Raw genomic sequence first — 18,292 nt, 5'->3', positions numbered from 1 at the left:
GGGAATAAAGTGCACTCCTGGAATATTTCCATCACTCCTTGAACCCAGCGTACCTGAGAGGATACTTCTGGTTTCCTCTCCAGTGACTGCACAACAGTGAGGCGGCGGTCTTGTGATGGATGGCTTTCCCGACCATCCCAGTCACTGATGCACACCGCCTCACAGTGAGGTATGAGGAGGGTCATGTATCACCCTTTGCAGGTATGTGGATGCCTGGGAGACAGCTGCCACTGGGTGAGGTGATAAAATAGACCATTTCATTCTGGGGACATCTGATAGTGCTGCCAGCTCCACAGAGTCTGGCAGCAATGGGCCTGACTGAAACTGGATCACACAGCAGCAGGAAAGAGTGGGCACCAGGCTGTCAGGGCAAAGCCAGATAACAACTGGTTCTGTGCTGCCATTCCCGGCTGAAGGTGAAAGTGTAGAATACAACTGTGTTTACACATAGAGATCCTGAGTGAAACTGAGGCATTTCAGGTCTGTGGGGGCTTTGAGTACACTGATTATAAATGATACTAAACATTGTGCTGAATATTGTTCAAATCCCTAAAACACATAGGATCTTATTGGTCTATATTAAAGGCAGTTCACAACAAGTCTTAAGTATATGAGCTGCTGACTTGATCTGAAAATGGCCCAGTAGAATTACTACATGAATTGCTGTATGATATATTGTACTGTTGCTCTCTTACTCTTAATAAACTCCCAAACTGCATCCTTTGAGGAAAACAGTCAACATTTTGGGAAATACTCTTACTCACTTTGTTACTGAGAGTTAGATGAGAAGATACTCAAATATCTGTACGCTAAAAGAGAGGTTACTGTGAGCAGCTGGTTAGCTTAGCTTAGCATAAATACCAGAAAGCCTGGCTCTGTCTGAAGTTAACAAAATCGGCCTACCAGCACCTTTAAAGCTAGAGCACCAGTAAAACTCCAGTCTATTTTTTCACTTGCCAAGAAGTAGTCCAGCACATAACACCCCAGTTTTTGTGCTAAGCTAAGCTAACCAACAATTCATACTTTATATTTACCAGACGGGAAAGTGATATCAATCTTCTCATCTAACTCTCAGTAAGAAAGTGAATAGCACATTTCCAGAAAGTGAACTACAAATAGATTACATATAGATTAGAGTACACAATGATGTTTGTTTCAAAATATAATGAGGATTTTTGCATTGATTTTTTTTTTTAATTCATGGTGATTTTGACTAAAACCCAAAGTTTATTCTTCAGATGTCATATTATCACAACAGTTGTTTAGAAAAACAAATATAAAGGATTCTTATAAAAAATCTTTATTGTATACGTTCTGGCAAAGTCAGTATTCGACTCTTATTTTGATGCTCATCAGTATAATCCTATTTCACTACTTGGGAAAAAAAAAGACCCCAGCACATCCAATTAAAATTAACTACAAACATGACACTTTTATTGAACTTTTTTCCTGAATCAGTTACAGAAACAAGAGAGTTAACTGTTTTTTTTTCTTTTTCTAATCAGGGGAATCAAGTTCTATACATAGGCATGCTGCGTCACTGCACAGTCTCAGCTGTGAAAACCAATATCACCCCTGTCAGCTGCCCCGCTGGAACAGTCTGAGGGCAAGACAAATCAGGCGAGGACAGGCAAGGACATGTCAAACCAAGGGAGGATAGGTGTTCAAACGGGCTGCCCAGGGATGACAAACTTAACATATAGAAGTTTTGTGCAAATTTCACCACAGTTTATTTGATTTTAAACACAGAGACGATATCAGTCGGAAGATTCTCTTTTTTTCCCCTCGAGTCTTCAAACTAATAGAGGAAGTTATTATTAGGTCCAGTGATGTTGGCATTTTGTTCCTGTATTGGACCATTTTCACCTGACGTTAATCTCTTTGCCTCTCAAGAACCAGCTCTCTTTTGTGTTTAAGAAAGCACAGACATTAAGTGTGTCATCTGATATACACTGAAATTATGATTGCTGTCACATGACCTTTACATAAATAGAGTTAGTATTCAAAAGTACGTCTGAGAAAGGTCTTACATGTAGAAATGGTGATAAGCATGCACAGATAGGTAGTCGACAAGTGCAAAATCTACGTAGTCACATGTTATTCTTTTTTTTTTTTGTACTCCACGTTGAGTGAAAACATCACAAGAATTGAAACCTCCCCCCCTCCAGGGCTTTGTTTCATTACTGCTGACCATCCAAAACCCTCAGGTCAGTTCTTCTTCATGGGCCACAACTCATGGTTCCAGGGCCCAAAGCCTGTTTCTGACCTGGGTCGGCCCAAACAAAGAGCTCTCGCTGGCTTGCTGGTACCAGTCTATTTTAGAGTAGCCAGTGGGTAAGACATAAACATACAGCAGCAGTGAAGGGTTGATCCTTAATCTTTTCTTAGTCAGGGGTTTCTGTAAGACCAGGGGTCACCAGAATGACTATTGGTGGGCTGCTGTAAATTAATTTATTCTGCCCTCCCTGCTCTGTTGTTATAACTGTATGGCAGAATAAGTCACTGTTTACGGCATGAAGTGCCAAAAATTATCCAAAGCCAGTGTCATTTTTCTGAAAAAATAAAAATAAGTATGTATCCCCGTGACTGTTACAGCAAAGAGTGGACCACTGTTTTGACTGAGAATACTGCGCAGGAGGTACAAACAATATAAATCCCTCTAAATGACAAATCATATAATTTCCTTGAACATTAATCAAACAAAAAAATAAAAGCATATCTAGTGTTGGCAAAACATTTCCAAAATTCTAGTTAAAAAAAAAAAGACACCAGCAAGAGAAAAATGAAAGCATGATGTAACAACAAGCAAATGTATGAACACAAAGCAAACCAGTTAAAAAAATATCCCCAGATAAAAACGTTTTGCAGTAGTCAGTTCTCCAGTGAGTCATATGACACTGGTGTCTAAATTCAGCCTACAGTTTTAAAAAAAAGTAAACAAGCAAGCAAAGCTTTACAGCACTACTATGTACACAGCTTCTCGGGTGAAAGAGAGAGCTGGTGTCACGATGAAGGGAAAGGGTGTGAAACGGAGACTCCAGTGAAACAAGAGTCCCTCTTGGCACAGGGACTTGAGCTATAGCCGACCATGGAGAGACAGGAGGAGGAGGAGGAGGAGGAGGGAGAGACGCTTCACCAGATAAAGACGACAACCACACAGAGCAGAGCAGCACAGCCGCCCCCCCCGCCCCCGCCCCCCCAACACACACACATCAAACACAAAAACACACACAGTCAGACCAGGGAGCCATTTTCTCACACAGATCGGAGGCCGACTGAGGGAAGTCACAGAGATTTCACTGTCGCATGGACTCCCGCCGGACCGTCTCTCACTCTCTCGCTCTTCCCACCCCCACCACCCCCTTTCTCTCTTCTCCTCCTCTTACATTTCATCTCCTTCTTTCTACCTTGCACTGTAAATCTGATCTTTCTAAGGCTCTAGGACATCTCCACACAGCAGCCACAGCTCTATATATAGTCTGTCACTCACAGATTGACTACTGTGTCTACATCAGTGTTGCTCCTGCAGTTCTGTGCCTCGCTGGGAAGTTGTGTGTGGGAATATTTAGCACCAGAAAGCAACCTTGACTTTGAATTTTCCCCGACAACTCTCGACACGCATAAAATCACAACACTCACGTACGCACACATAAACACAGACAGAGGAACTAAGAACGGGAGACCATTTCATTTCCTCGCTCTGTTTCCTGCTGATATAAAGTGACAGTTTCTCCTGGCTGGTTCAAACCGCCAGTGGCCACCGGAGATGTGGGGAGAGCAGCACAGCAGTCTGACCTAGATTCATGAACCAGCGCCTCCCCGTTGATGACTGACGCCCTCCTTGTCCAATCAGAATCCACTCTACTCCATCGCATATCTAACAGCAGTTCATTAGCAGCTTGTAATCCCTCTGCTCAGGTGCTCCAGGCTGCTTTTGTTGTGTCTGTGTCACTGGGAACTTCTTTTCCCACCGCAGTTCAGGGTTTCACAGTTTGTTTTCACAAAGTGTCCATGCAGGTGGGAGGATGAGGCAAGGTGAGAGGAGTTATGTGTTATATTCACAGCGAAGTGCAGACCAGAGACAGAGATAGCGAAGGAGGAAAAAGGCTGGGGAGGAGGGAGGGGGTAACAGTCTGGAGAGAGAAGGTTTGTTGGAGTGGTAGAGTTGAGATGGAGGAACACACACACACTCTTTCCTCTCACATACTGTACATACACACCCACAGAGGCTGGATTCTTTTTAAGCGGGCGGTGCTCAAGCTGTACAGTTGCCCGTGTGCTTTGTCTTCACCTTGGCTGTGGATGGATGGAGGACAGAGCCAAATGTGTCCACATGAGCGCCAGCATTGTGAGGAGCAGCAGAAAAGACATCCTGACTGACAGGAGGAGAGATAGAGCAGGAAAAAGCAAAAGATTTCACAGTTTTCGAGGATGATTACAGTGCTGCAGTCTCAGGGGAGCAAATCAAATAAAAAGAAGAATACTGCATGGCGATATCTTTAGATCTGAGTCAGCGTGTGTTTTGATTTGCTACTTGCTGGTCACACTTTGAGTTTTTGAACCCTTCTACAGAGATTTGAGTGCACGCACACTTTAGCTCTGTCCTCCATGCCCTACTTTCTCTCAGTCTCACACACACTCATACAGCATAATAGTTAATTGGCACACAGTCAGTGTTAAAGTCTGTACACGGAGTGGAAGGGCCCTGTTGGCGTCCATGTTGTAAGTCCAATCCAACCAGGCGGTCCCCTCATCCCAGACCCCTCCCTCCTCGCCCTCTCCATCCTCTTCTTCTCTTCATTTTCTACTACACGTCCTCTTTCCAGTCCTCTCTCTCACCACAGCTGCCTCCCCGTGTAGGTTGGAGGGGCAGAGGGCACCTGTAGAAGGAAAAAATAAGTTTGTAAACGATATGGACAGCATCGTATATTCAGACATGCATCTTTACATGCATGCGAAACCGTAGCTGCGAGGCTCCCATGTACACTTTTTACTCATGTTTGTCTACAAATCTCTTGGCAAAGACAAAATACGTCTCTGACTGCAAGGGCATAATTTGCACTGCAATGTACTTTTCAAAATCCTATTTTTTGCCCCCGTCACTATTAAGGTCACAATTTTATTTACTTGCTCTCTGCACAGGATCTTCAGACTTCTCAAACTGCCAAAATCCAGAGGAGAAAAGGAGAGAAAAATGTGATGTTTATTAAGGTCGCTCTCAAGTGTCACTGCGTGAGTGATTAGTGGACATTTTCTTGTCCCGGGTTTCTCCTCTCAGGCTACAAAGAGGCCACTGCTCGACCCCCTGATTGGTGGAAGTTGTACCTGCGGCCAGAGTGACTTCTTTCTTGAAATTAGACCACCGTTAATTTGGAAAACCTGATAACGCATTCCGTTGTAATATATTGTATCATTTGCTCGATTGATTTGACTCAAAATGGCATTCACACATTCACAGTTTGTTTGTTTTTGAAGAATCTCTGACTTTATGAAACCAAACCTTCACCCCATTCTACCCTTGTTTACTTTAACATAAACAGTCTCTCATCATCTGGCGGTGGTCTGTCCCAGATTTTACACTTTGGAGAAGCAGTATGTAATTATAAGGCTCCGCAAAACTGGATATAATACCTGCCCAGACTCTCACCATTTTTGAACCCAAGTTAAAATGTTTTATGCTCTCCATTCCATGTTAAAGCAGTAGTTAATAGTTGGGAGCAGAGCTTACCCTTAGCTTAGTATTTACCGTACAGACAAGAGAGCGGTACCGCTCTTCTCATCTAAAGTGAAGGTTTGATTAAAAGTCTAACCATTCTGTTAACTCAATGTTACAAACACACTGCAGTCCTGCATTGTCTAACAGTTAATTCTCTGCGCTTTCATCTTTTTCATTAGTTTTATAAAAGCTCAATGTCTCATTTAATATCTTATACAAAGCACTTTGTTTTAAATATGCAGTATAAATAAGCTCACCTTTCCTTTCAAATGGAGGCACAAAAACATTGTTCGTGCACACTGATGATATTCTATGCAGAGCAGCTTAAGGAGAACTCTGTATTTCCTTTGTCGGCTACATCAGCTACAATCTCTAGGAATAGTGACTACAAATGATCTTTCAGTCAGCAGAGTGTTGATTCAGCATTTTACCCGCCAGAGATGTGTGGATGGGGGTGGGGTGGGGGGGGGCGCTGTGCTGTCGTGGGGCTTAATTCATAACACAGTGGCTGGAAAGTGGTTCACCTGTGCCAGCCAGAGTGCCCATTCATCCTGCATAATGAAGGGCGTGACAGGCCCGGCAGACAGTCGCATCACTCAGTGGACAGATAGCATCGCGGCTTATTTACACACACAGGAACACATGGACGTTCTCTTGCACTCACCCGTACATAAATCAATATCAGATGAATGACCGTTTGTGACAAACCCATCCATGCATGTGTCCACGAAATACAATACACACAGGCACGTGAACATACACTCACAAACTGATACTGCACGCAAACACTCACACCTCTCCCTCATTCTTGTGCAATGGCGTACGGTCTAGAACGCACAAATGTGCATGCAGTCTTGTTGGCATGGTCGAATGAGAGAGCGGCGTGTAAGCGGCGTGTACCTGTGACTGGGAGGATGTACTCACCGCTCCCCCGTTCAGGATCATGGTCATCTCGGTGGGCTGGTAGACGTTGCTGCGGAAAGGAGCGCTGGGCCTGGCGCCGGTGTTACTGTTGTGTTGCCCGGCGCCACCACCGCTCCTCAAGCCTGGCATGGAATAGACAGAGTGGCAGACAGAGATGACTCACCATATCACTCTTGAAGAAAGAAACACTTGCTGTGTAATCCTGCCCCACATACATTTCCTCCTGTACTTATTTCTGGCCTGGTGTTCTATTACTCACTTTGGCCTATATTCCTCCTGCAGCCTGTCTGCACATATTACACCTGTCTGCTTTAACACATTGGACTGCACTGTACCTGCAGTGTTCTCGTCGTTGTATCCGTAGCCTTGGTTCTCCACAAACTGCCTGTGAGAGAGAGGGATGTCTTCATCGAAGCTGGTCTCCCTCATCCGTGTTGAGTTCTGGGAGGTGTCGAAGTAATCAGGGGCAGTGGGCTGTGGCGGGGGTCTCAGGCAGATGTGGGATTCAGGAATGGCATGGAAGATCAGCAGCAGCCAGCCCTGAGCCACTAAAGCGATGGCCAGTGCCGGGTCATTCCAGTCCGGGGCCCTCCCCAGCCAGTCATTGCCGTACAGATAGAAGCCCACCCAGGCCACCCACAGCAGCAGCGACAGCAGGCAGGTCACCAGCAGCCAGACGGCATTGCAGCGCCACTGACGTGTCTTCCCACATAAGGCCAGGGAGGCGGCAGTCAGCGCGGCTATAAGGAGAGCTAGCACGTAGCTGCAAGCTAGTGAGAAGTCCAGAGGCAGGTACTGACAGGCGGCTCGTCCCTCCCGCAGCACGGTCAGAAGTAGCCACTCTGCAGCAATGATACCCTGCACAGCACTCAAACCCAGCGCCAGGCCTGTGAGGGCACAGCCACCAGGGCTCCGCCGCTCCCGGCCCAGCCTGCGCAGACGGACACCCTGCACCAGCAAGCAGGAGAAGCAGACGGCAAACAGGAGACCCCACAGGGCCCTGCGGAGCAGACATAACGACTCATCCTGCTCGATCAGGTAAGCAAAGCTCAGGCCGAACAAGCCAAGGATGCCAAGGAGCAGCAGGAGGATGGGTCCCACGCCGCTCCGCTTCTCAGCCTCACTGATGTGGCGTAAACGGCACACCAGGACTAGGGCTAGTAAGATGGCAGCCAGCGCACCACCGGCAGCCACAGACTCGACAGCTACACCCCATATGGAGTCCAGGTCGCAGAGGAGGGTGTAGGGACGCATGAGGCCCCAGCCACAGCCTCTTGGGAGAGCCTCAGAGTCCTCGGCATCCTGACTGCTGGCACGGTGAGCAACAGTCAGCAGTAGCAGGAGGAGGACCGGGAGGAACGCCATCTCTGAGAGAGCAACAGAACAGAGGACAGAGAGAGAGATGATGAAGAGAGCGAGGAGCAAAGATGGAACAAATGGAGGGAGTCAAAGAAATGGAGTAAAAGGGGAGAGAGAAAAAGAAAAAGAGTGAGTCATTCTGGTCATAAATGTTTGGAAGGCTACAGAGGTGAGCGCTCAGTCATTCCCACAGCAATCATCCGGCCTGCGAGTGACAATACAGACAATCAGCCACTGCTGTGTTGCAGAGAGGAAACAAAGGACAGTAGTTCATGCAGGGTGAATGACTGAAGCCTTCCCAAACACAAAACACACACACACACACACACACACAAACACACACACACACACACACACAAATCCTGTTTCACCAAGAGCAGCCTATAGTCCTGCCTGTTTTGAAGCTTTTAAAGGCTTCAAGGTTTCACATGGCAGAAAAAATACCCCGAAACCCAGAAAAGCCCAGATCAGCTGCCTTCAGTTCATTCACAAAGCAGTGAGGTCACAGCACCCACAACGCTTCCAAAGAGATTTTCAGGTGTATTATTTGTCCGGTCTCGTCCAGTGAGCCGGCTGCCAGAGCTCTGACAGGAAAGCTGCAACGTCATGCATATTTTAATGAAAAAAAAACAAAAAACAAACAGAGATACAGAGAAAGGAACTAGTGTGTACAAGCAGTTTGACTCACTATCGGGCATCTAAGGGCGTCTAGCAAGGCTTGAGACGATGCATAATACACTGTACACAAATACACAGTGCCTCCAGTGCAACGTACAAACACTCGTGTACTTTTGAGAGAAATGTCCCAGCAAAAAAGCAACAGCATGCGTGCCAAATCGATGCTGTCTCAGTCTACCTTTTTCTTTATTCATGACAACTGTCAGATAGCCAAACACCCACACACACACACACACACACACACACACACACCCACAGATACACAGTCTTTCGTTCCATTGAGGTCTTTGCAGAAATGATCAGTGCCGTCGTTTCACCTGACAAGCTGTGTGTTTTATGGGGGGATGATCTGTATTTAAAGCCACCACAAACACACACGCGCGCGCACACACACACACACACACATACTACAACACATCTTGCCAGGTTACTGTCAACTGTCTCTCTCCTACATCTCTAAGCTTTCAGAAATTCTTTCCAAGCTGGCTCAGACATTAGTGTATTAAACAATGCAACACACACACACACACACACACTTTTCCATCAGGCTTGAAGCCACATGGACTGTTTATTTCAGAGGAATACAGTCTCGCTGTAGTTTTGACATTAAAAAATCTCCCGGTGTCCACAAATAGATTGTACCACAATATTTACATACCACATAAAAGACAGTGGATATCTCCAGCTTCATATTCTCTCTCTCTCTCTCTGCCAGTAAGTCAGTGGTTGTTACATGGTCAGGCCATCAGGGAAGAGTGCAAGGTTTAAATACACATCAGCCAGGGCTAAAGGTCACACACAGTCCTTCCAGCATGAAGCTTATTAAATGGGCCAGACAGCCAGAGGAGACAGACCCTAGATACTTAGATTTATTTTATCATGAGGAAAATAGGGACAGAAGTGGGAGGAGGTCCAGTGGATCTACAAATCTAAATATACTAGACTTCAGCTGCTTTTGATAGTTTGATTTGTCCTTTTGACTTGTAACAATGTATCGTATTACAAAATGAAAACTGTGTGAAAGTGTGACAGGAGCATGGGACTCTAAAGAGGATGTCACCTGAATCTGCAGCTTCACTCGGCTCATTGTTCAGCTGTCCATCAACCACTTTGCTGTTCTGCTTCACCGCTCTCATAGTTGTTTCCTGCTGCAGCAGGCAGCAGTTTTCAGTGAAAAATCTCTAAAACCTACTGTACACTACCTGCTCAGCATCAAATGATTGACAGACACAGTTAGCAACTAGCTAGTGAACGTGTTTCCCTCAGGAGATGGTAGAGACCAAAAACAGAGTTTAAATGAGAGGGAATTTTGGTCTTTATTCAGCACGTGGCCAGATATATGACTCCATACCTGCTGGATGTGTATAGCAGCAGATGCTTGCTAACATACTCACAAGACCAACTTAAAGGGTGAAGATAAAACCTGTTTTCAGTGCCCCCAAGCATGCAAAAAAAAATCTATTATCACAAATTCAAACATTATTTTGGCACAATGTGGCTCCAATCAGGCAATCTTTTTTTTTTCATCATCATTTTGCATATGAAAATGATTGATCTAACATTTGGCTCACATCCAATAAGACAATATGAATTCAAAGACTGGCAACCATCCAGTGGGAATTGTTGGGTCTCTGTAACTAATATTGTAAAGAGTATGGTCTTCACCTGCCCTATTTTTAAAAATGCCTTGAGCTAACTTCTGTTATTTGGCGCTATATAAATAAAAATCGACTCGACTTGACATCCGAATGGCTTCTACGTCAATTTTAAATCAAGGCAAGTGGTTTAATTCATCCCCAAATGTAGACAGATACACTGCCGATCCACTGGTCCATCCATTTATTCACATGCCTTTGATGTGTCTTTCTTCATATCCATTTAAAAAATAAATATTTCAGGCTGCAGTTGTTTACAACTTGTGAAATATCATTATTTATTTCTTTGAGCCCCAAGAGGGTCAAACAGTGAAAGAAAGATGCATGTGTGCATATATATGCATCTTTATTCATTTTTACACACACACACACACACACACAATCTACGTGGTTCGTGCATATTTATTTGTTTGGAGCTCTTTCATGTATCCCCTCAGAGATGATTTACACCCTCCAAAATTCTTCACGCCTCCTCATTACTAAAATTCTTCACACCCTCATTTCCTGCCATTATTTCAGGCTGTTGTTTCCTGTCATCCCCTTCCCTTCTTCTCGCAGCAGCTCACAGCCGCTGGTTATTATTGGTCTAAGTTAACATCAATCAGTGCTTACAGAGGGATGAGTCACCAAAAAACACATGCAAAAAAAAACACAGTGCTGGAGCTTTACGCACACACACGCACGACATCCTACCAAAATGCATGCTTGTTTAAGTGGCACAAAGACAAACACACACACACACACTCACACACACACACACACACACACAGATGAACTGCACAACCTTCCACACTTCCTGGTTCTGCCAGTTCCTCGCAAGGTTAGAGGCAAGCCTTCCTTTGCTGAAATCAGTTTTTATGTGAATGTTTNGACATCCTACCAAAATGCATGCTTGTTTAAGTGGCACAAAAACAAATACACACACACACACACACACACACACACACGCTCCTGAGCTTACTAACATCATATTTTTTTTCTATAGAGCTCCTAATAACCATGGGTACACCCCATCACTAAATGACAGGAATAAAACAAAAGGGAGAGGAGACAAAGAGAGAAAGACTCACTCATCCTCATCAAGCGGAGCAGATTAACTACTCCTCCGCCTTTTTTTTTTTACTTTCCTTTTTGTCTTTCTTTGTCGCCTTCTTTGTCATTTTCTAGTGATAGAGCCTGTAAAACCACATAGTAGAGACAAGTGAACATTCTCAGTTAGAGACAAGGAGAGACTGGAGGGTTGTGTCCTGCACACTAGTGACTTTTTCACTCCCTCACCCAGTCACTCCCTCTTGCACAGATGGTTGCCCTGGCTGCTTTTTTGAGTGTGACTTGGCAGACTGGTAAGCTGAAAGCTGAAGGATGCACACAGAGGGCTGCCAGTGGCCACGTGTGGTCACATGCACACAGTCAGCCAGACATGCGTGTGCAAAATCACAACCGCTCGTGCAAACGTGCGCGACGTACAGTACATAACGCACACCTACAGCACACATGCCACACACTGGAGTCCTCTTCCCTGCATCTCACTAATGAGTCATGTGAAAAGAGAGAGAAAGAGTGCCCCTGGCCTTCCGCTTTGTGCAGCATAGAGGATGCTGCCGCCGTCTTATCCTCCCTACACCCCCCCACCCCCAGATTTCTAGACATGTTTCCCTGTCTGTCACTCCCGCTGTATGCAGCCATTTCTGTCCTCTCCTCCATTTAAAATCCTCTATTCTCTTGGATTTCAATGCCACCTCTCCTCCAGAGCAGCCGGAGCGGTCTCGTCTCTCTGCTACATTTGAAGATGTGCTGTGAAAGATGAGTCCCACACATCTCCTCTCCCCACATTTTCTCCCCCCCCCCCTCGTCTAATCCCAAACACACCCCTTTCCCCTTCCATTTTGGCTTCTCCTTCCTCCTTTCTTGTGCCCCTTCCTCCTCCTCTCTCACCCCCACCCCCTTCCCTTTATTCTTGCTGTGTATCTTATGTAACCGGGGGAGGGATCCAGCTCCTGCCAGTTCTGCTGAATGGCTTCTGTTTCTCCGGCATCATCTTCCTCAGTGCCAAGCAGCCTGCTGGCACTCAAAGGTCCATCTTAGTTTTGTATTCTGCATATAGCCGAGTTACATGCACTCATGCTGCACGTGTCACTCTCACACACGTATGCACAGACTGGCACAATGCCCATGTGCACCGGCTCTATTTGCATGTAAATATAACATTCAGTTTGGTGGCATGTATTATGCATGTGTGTGTGAAGGCACCACATTCTCACACAAAGCTGAACGTGGCAAGTATGCAGCATGCATTCCTTATGGCACTGCTGTTAACACACAACAGGAACACAGGCGTGAGAGTGCAAATGTGCAGCACTGCAGTCATTCAAATGTGCTCCAGGCTGGATAGGCAGGGATCTGTACAATTACAACCTCCTACACTTATCAGACGTAACACACAAGCAGATGCTGTCTAATTACCGTGGTGATAATTGGGAGGATTATTGCATTTTGACGACTCGCTTCAGTTCTCATTTTTTCTCTCCTACTGTTTGATTTGGATTTCTGGGGACGATAATGGAGAAAGTGTGTGTGTGTGTGTGTGTGTGTGTGTGTGTGTGTGTGTGTGTGTGTGTGTGTGTGTGTGTGTGAGAGAGAGAGTCTATATGAGAGTTTATGCTGGCATTTGTGCTGACATCTGCTTTCTGATGACGCCTTTTTGTGACTTATCCACGTCTTCTGTAATACTAACAGACATTTCCTTCTCTGACAGTGCACACATTTACATCTTACATCAGTAGCAGGGCTTACTTACCGCCTTAGATATCAGTCATAAATTAACCCGAGTCTGTCTAGAAGTCCCTTCTCACAGTATGAGATTTACCTTGGATTAAAAGCACGTCTCTGCTTCAAAATAAGCTTGTATGCTCTAATAGCTAAATTGTTTGTTGGAGCTATTGCAGACCGGTCTTTTAAACTTTTTTTTAATGCTTTTATAACATCTGTCTCAAGCTCTTCCTGTGAGAATAATTGGCTTGAAATCGCTTCCAGAGTTAGTCTGGTCTGAATCAGCATTTTAAGAGGAGATGAAATACAGGGCCAATAAAGGTAGCTGTCTTACCTGAGGTATTAGATATGTTACATATACAGTATACAGTATGTCTTTATTCATTTCTTATTTGTGTTTTTCTTTGACCAGCTGACCATGCCTCCTTTAAATGAACAATATCTGACATCAGCCTGGCTTTTTAAGATTCATCTTAAAACCATTTCTCTGGTTGAGAAAAATGCAGTTTTGGTGTGGATGGAGGGCTTCACCTGAGGAAAGAAAAGATTTTTTAAAGTTAACCTGGCATAATGTTGATATACTCTTATCCAGAACAGATAGGAGGTCTTTTTCTCACTCAAGGACACTTTGACAGGACACATGGTTGGTGTAAACCCTGCACTTGTGACTTTCCAGAGATAGCCTTACAGATGGTGCATTCAGCAGTCGGAGACCTCCTACGCAGAAAATCACAGCAGCTTGGCCAATTTACATGAGATTTCCAGGTCTGCATTTTGAGAACGATATTTCTAGCACAACAAACCTGACATCACAGCTACTCACACACGACGTGAACTTTTGATACTTTTCTGTGCATAGATTTACACACAAAAACACAGCTACAGTAAGTTGGACCTTAAGTATGCCATCTTTTTTTTTTACCTGCATCAAGGGAGTTATGTTTTGGTCGTGATTGTTTATTTGTCAAATTACAGAAAAAGTAGTGAACCGATTTGCACTGAACTTGGTGGAGGGATGGAACATGGACCAAGGAAGAAGCCCTTACATTTTTGGGACATCCAGGTTATAAATCTGATGGATTTAAGATATCAGACAGATGTGTTTTGTTTTTTTCTTGAACAAATGCAAAGGAATGCATTTAACTCACTACTGAAACTTTAACTAAAACAACCATGAAGTGCACTTTTTCGCCAGTCTCTGCACATCTCTAACCCTCCAGAGTGATGCCAGCAATCCCTCACAGCTGGTAGTGACAGATAAAAAGATGGGGGGGTGAAGAAGAAGAATGAGGGGGAGAGAGGAACTAAACGTCACTGTATGACGTGTGGATGTGCTGAAATATTGAAAAGGTGGTTTTAGGAAAAAAATAGACTCACAGACACAGAAGGGGGAAGACGGTTGGAGAGGAAATAAAATAAAAATATACTGAATGGCTTGACTAAAGAGGAGTTCCATTCACTGCATCAGCCTCCTGGGTGTCATCATGAAGAAATTGACAGAGGAAGTATTTTCCCCAGCCTCTTCAGACATCCCTGGCCGTCCTAATTAGGCCTCATTACCATGTGACTGGGCTCACAGCAAGACCGTATGCTAATTGACTTGGCAATTAACAGTGCCAATGTTTAATCCCACCCCACACACACCTCCCTGCACTCCCTTTTTCTTTCTACATCAACAACCGACGAGGTGATCGGTCAGATGTGAAGGCATCCCGAGCCCAAAAATGCAACCTGAAACCAGAGACACAAACCTCCAGTGTCATGTGTTCTGCCTCCAGTGATATCAATAAACGAAGTGATGGGATGAAGGGGTGATCACAGGAGCACAGAGAGATCAGATTTGGTTAGAGAGTGTGATAGTGATCAGAGGAGCGAGAGAAACAAGGAACAGCCGGATGTGCGCAGGAAGAATTGGAGCGAGTCTTGTGCCTGGAGCATGTGTGCATGTGTGTGTGTGTGCGTATTTGTGTGTGTGTGTGTGTGTGTGTGTGTGTGTGTGTGCGCGTGTGCGGGGAGTGGGGGGGGGGCATGAACACAAATGCACATATGAAAGGAGAAGCAGGGAAGTTTCCATGTATGTGAAATCTGCACTCCAGCTCATAGACTCAGCTGTGTCATGTGTACATAAAGAGGCCACACACACACACACACACACACACACAATCATCGAAACACGGTACATATGGCATCAGCCCCGAGGAGATACTGTAGCATCCTCTTTTCCCCAAAGGAAGCTAACTAACTCATGAAAGCGCAGCCTGAGAATAAACAGCTCCATTCTGCTGAATATTGATTAATGATGGAAAACAGAACACTCCAAAATAGGCCTGGGAGCTTTCAGAGTACACAAACGCTGCACTGACAGTAGCTCAAGGCACATGTATCATCTATCTATTGACCAATCCATACATTGACATCCATTTCCATACTAACTTCCTTTGTCTAATTGGACCCAAGTGGGCATTTAAGTGCAATTTCTTGCCGAGTTGGACCAACCTGTCGGGGGCCTTGCTTGTGGTGTATAAGGATAATACGGGAGGGACACGTCTCCTACAGGGGACACCCTTGGCTTTAGCTGACCTAAGGAGCAGCTTAATGCCAACACACATGTGGAGAATGCTCTTTTTTCTTTTCTTTTTTCAGCACCCCCCACCCCCTTCTCTTAAACAATACCGGCCACATGGGAGGGTCCCTGGGGAGTTCCAGAAGAGTGTGTTTGTTTGAGGCAGCAGCAGTAAGACCATTGTTGCTGAGGAGTGTGTGTGTGTGTGTGTGTGTGTGTGTGTGTGTGTGTGTGTGTGTGTGTGTGTGTGTGTGAAAGAGAGAGAGATCCAAAAATAGAGAATGACATCTAACCTCTAAACTAAAGAAAGAAAGAGTGATTGACACTCCTAAAATATCCCAATGTATTGTGGGATGAAAATGGAGGCGCAGTCACGAAAAGGGACCAACCTTTTCATCCTCGTGAGAAAAATGTGCCACAGCCAATCAGTCGTTTCACACAGGTCAAAGTCCTCCATAGACTTGTCTATAGTTTAAGCTTAACACGGTTTTGTCAAATGCTGCTTGAGGTCAAGGCCATGTGTGCCAAACGCTGAGCGTAAATGTCGTAAATGTATATTAATGCAACATGTATACAACAGTGCGTGCACCCCCCCCCCTTCACACTTCACACACCTATGCATTTGGTGCATCGACATCGCATTTCTCCCAGAGCTGTCAGTGATGCAACTTCCACCTCGGTGGTGATAAGCCCCCGAAACAGCCACACATCACAACACAAACCGAGAGATGCATTCACATTCACACACACGTCCACAAGGATACCACACTCCCCAGCCCCCCATTCCTATTAATCAATATCCTGTGGGCTACACGATGAGCAGCACGTACCTTTATCGATGTAAACAAATCCGATCGAGAACGAAGGCAGGTGCACAGTTGTCAGGTATAATGGGAGAAAGAATTTTTTTAAAATGTCACATTTCGGAATGAGCTCCGCTCGCCGTGTTTGCGTATTCTCTCTCCATCCACATGGACTTGTACGCGATCAGAGCAGATGATTCCTCCTGCTCCAGGTTTCAAACCAGAGGAACCCGGTTCTTCAGCCCGTGTCCGCTGTCCTCAAAGGCGGAATCGGCATGAATTCCCAGTCCTGATCAGTCCAAACAGGAGAGACGAAAAGCACCGGGGTGTCAGGATTAAAACGTGGAGGAGATTCTTTATCGTTTTCCCCTAAATCCTTTGTTCAGCGGTGCGCATCTTTTACTTTGACTGCACCACTGAGGGAGCAGTCATCAAAACAAATAAAACACACAGTTAGCTGGAAATCCTGTGATGTGCACAAACGGTGCCTCCAAACCTGCCGGATCCCCTTCGCCTGCTACTGGGCTGATTATGCCGCTGAACGCCCGCGTTGACGCTCACTGCTCCCCGCTGCACATATCCCGACTGAATGCATCACCAAAACTGCGCTCCGCATAACGTGCGTAATGGTAATCCCTCTCCGCACACACACACACACACACACACACACACAAGCTCACACACACGCACACACATAGCCTACACACATTACACACAGAGAAAGTGACAGCTCTCCAGAGCCGCCACAGTCCCCACTGACTCCTCTCTGTCCTCCCTCCCTTTACCGTAACTGTTTTACTCTCCGATAAATTAATTGGTGCCTGACAGGGAGGGGGGGACACTTTATTAAATCCTTTTAGACGTAGGCTACAGCGTCTCTCTCTCACACACACGCGCAAACACACACACCTATTGTCTTGATGTCTCTGTCATGGACTGTTCACACAATCTGGACTTGTAAAATGCTGCTCCTGCTTAATTCCAGCTGTTTTTTACTCGTTCAGTGCGCTAAGTCATAGAAAAATTGCCAATATCAAGTCAAAGTAGACTATTGAGACCCAATTTCCGGTTGCATCTTTCAGAATAAAGTTCTTAGGATTTTGTTAACGCCAGTCTACAGCGAAAACACGCCACCTCATTGTGAAAAAGTGAATACAGATCTGCTGCCCATAATGGCAAGTTGAATAAATGCAATGGTAAATGGCCTGCATTTATGTAGCAATTTTAACACTTTACAATTTCACACACACACACACACACACACACACACACACACACACACACACACACACACACACACACACACACACACACACACAGGGAGCTACCATGCCAAACCACTGGATGTGCTGTCATACTAGTGCATTTTGAGTATATTCAGCAAAGTCCCACTGTCATATTATTCTTTCTTACTTTGTAGGGTAATTGTTTGTTTGGATAGCCTAACCCTAACCCTAATCCATTTCCTGCCTCTCTTCTTCCAAGTCTTGACTCTCTTATTTTGAAAGAAGTGTAGCCTCTTTTCCGGAGTTGCGTTGCTAATCTCCAGGTACTTGACACAGCTACAAACTGCCATGATGCTTATTATTTCTCTCCCTAGTCACATGCTTGTCGCCTCAGCTGCTCCAGTCCATCTACCAGGGAGGCTTTCAATGGAAGAGACCTCCCCCAAGCCCCCCACTCCACCCCAACCCCACCCCACCCCCAGGACTTCCATCCTGCCTTCACCCTGGTGCATGATGTGAGCTGGTGGAAGTGATTAGTGGCAATGTTGTCACAGTTTCTCACAGGCTTCCAAAACTGTTTTCCACTGCAGTCTCAGACA

General features: G+C 45.3%; 1 protein-coding gene across 2 annotated transcripts; it reads right to left on the bottom strand.

The window, feature by feature from the left end:
- Positions 1 to 3,212: 3,212 nt before the first annotated feature.
- Positions 3,213 to 17,105, bottom strand: gprc5b (G protein-coupled receptor class C group 5 member B). 2 transcript variants are annotated; one of them, XM_022752542.1, is made up of 4 exons: positions 16,495 to 17,105; positions 6,976 to 8,007; positions 6,617 to 6,762; positions 3,213 to 4,880 (listed from the first exon to the last, which is right to left on the bottom strand). In XM_022752542.1, the coding sequence occupies exons 2-4, from the start codon at positions 8,003 to 8,005 to the stop codon at positions 4,836 to 4,838; spliced, it is 1,221 nt and encodes a 406-aa protein (XP_022608263.1). In that variant the 5' UTR covers positions 8,006 to 8,007; positions 16,495 to 17,105; the 3' UTR covers positions 3,213 to 4,835. The 2 variants fall into 2 exon arrangements, with proteins under 2 accessions (XP_022608263.1, XP_022608264.1); XM_022752543.1 differs by having other exon boundaries at positions 6,641 to 6,762.
- Between the last annotated feature and the right edge of the window lie 1,187 nt (positions 17,106 to 18,292).

This window comes from Seriola dumerili, unplaced genomic scaffold (genome assembly GCF_002260705.1).
Source record: "Seriola dumerili isolate Sdu_G_001 unplaced genomic scaffold, Sdu_1.0 BDQW01000169.1, whole genome shotgun sequence".
Lineage (NCBI taxonomy): Eukaryota > Metazoa > Chordata > Actinopteri > Carangiformes > Carangidae > Seriola > Seriola dumerili.
This window is presented reverse-complemented; position numbering and strand designations above follow the sequence as displayed.

Bases quoted from the DNA above. Each gene is read 5' to 3' on its own strand.
- gprc5b (XM_022752542.1), bottom strand. From the start codon at position 8,005: ATGGCGTTCCTCCCGGTCCTCCTCCTGCTACTGCTGACTGTTGCTCAC. The intron at 6,763-6,975 runs GTACAGTGCAGT...ATTCCATGCCAG, and splicing joins CAACGACGAGAACACTGCAG to GCTTGAGGAGCGGTGGTGGC. The intron at 4,881-6,616 runs GTACACGCCGCT...TTCCTTCTACAG, and splicing joins GTACATCCTCCCAGTCACAG to GTGCCCTCTGCCCCTCCAAC.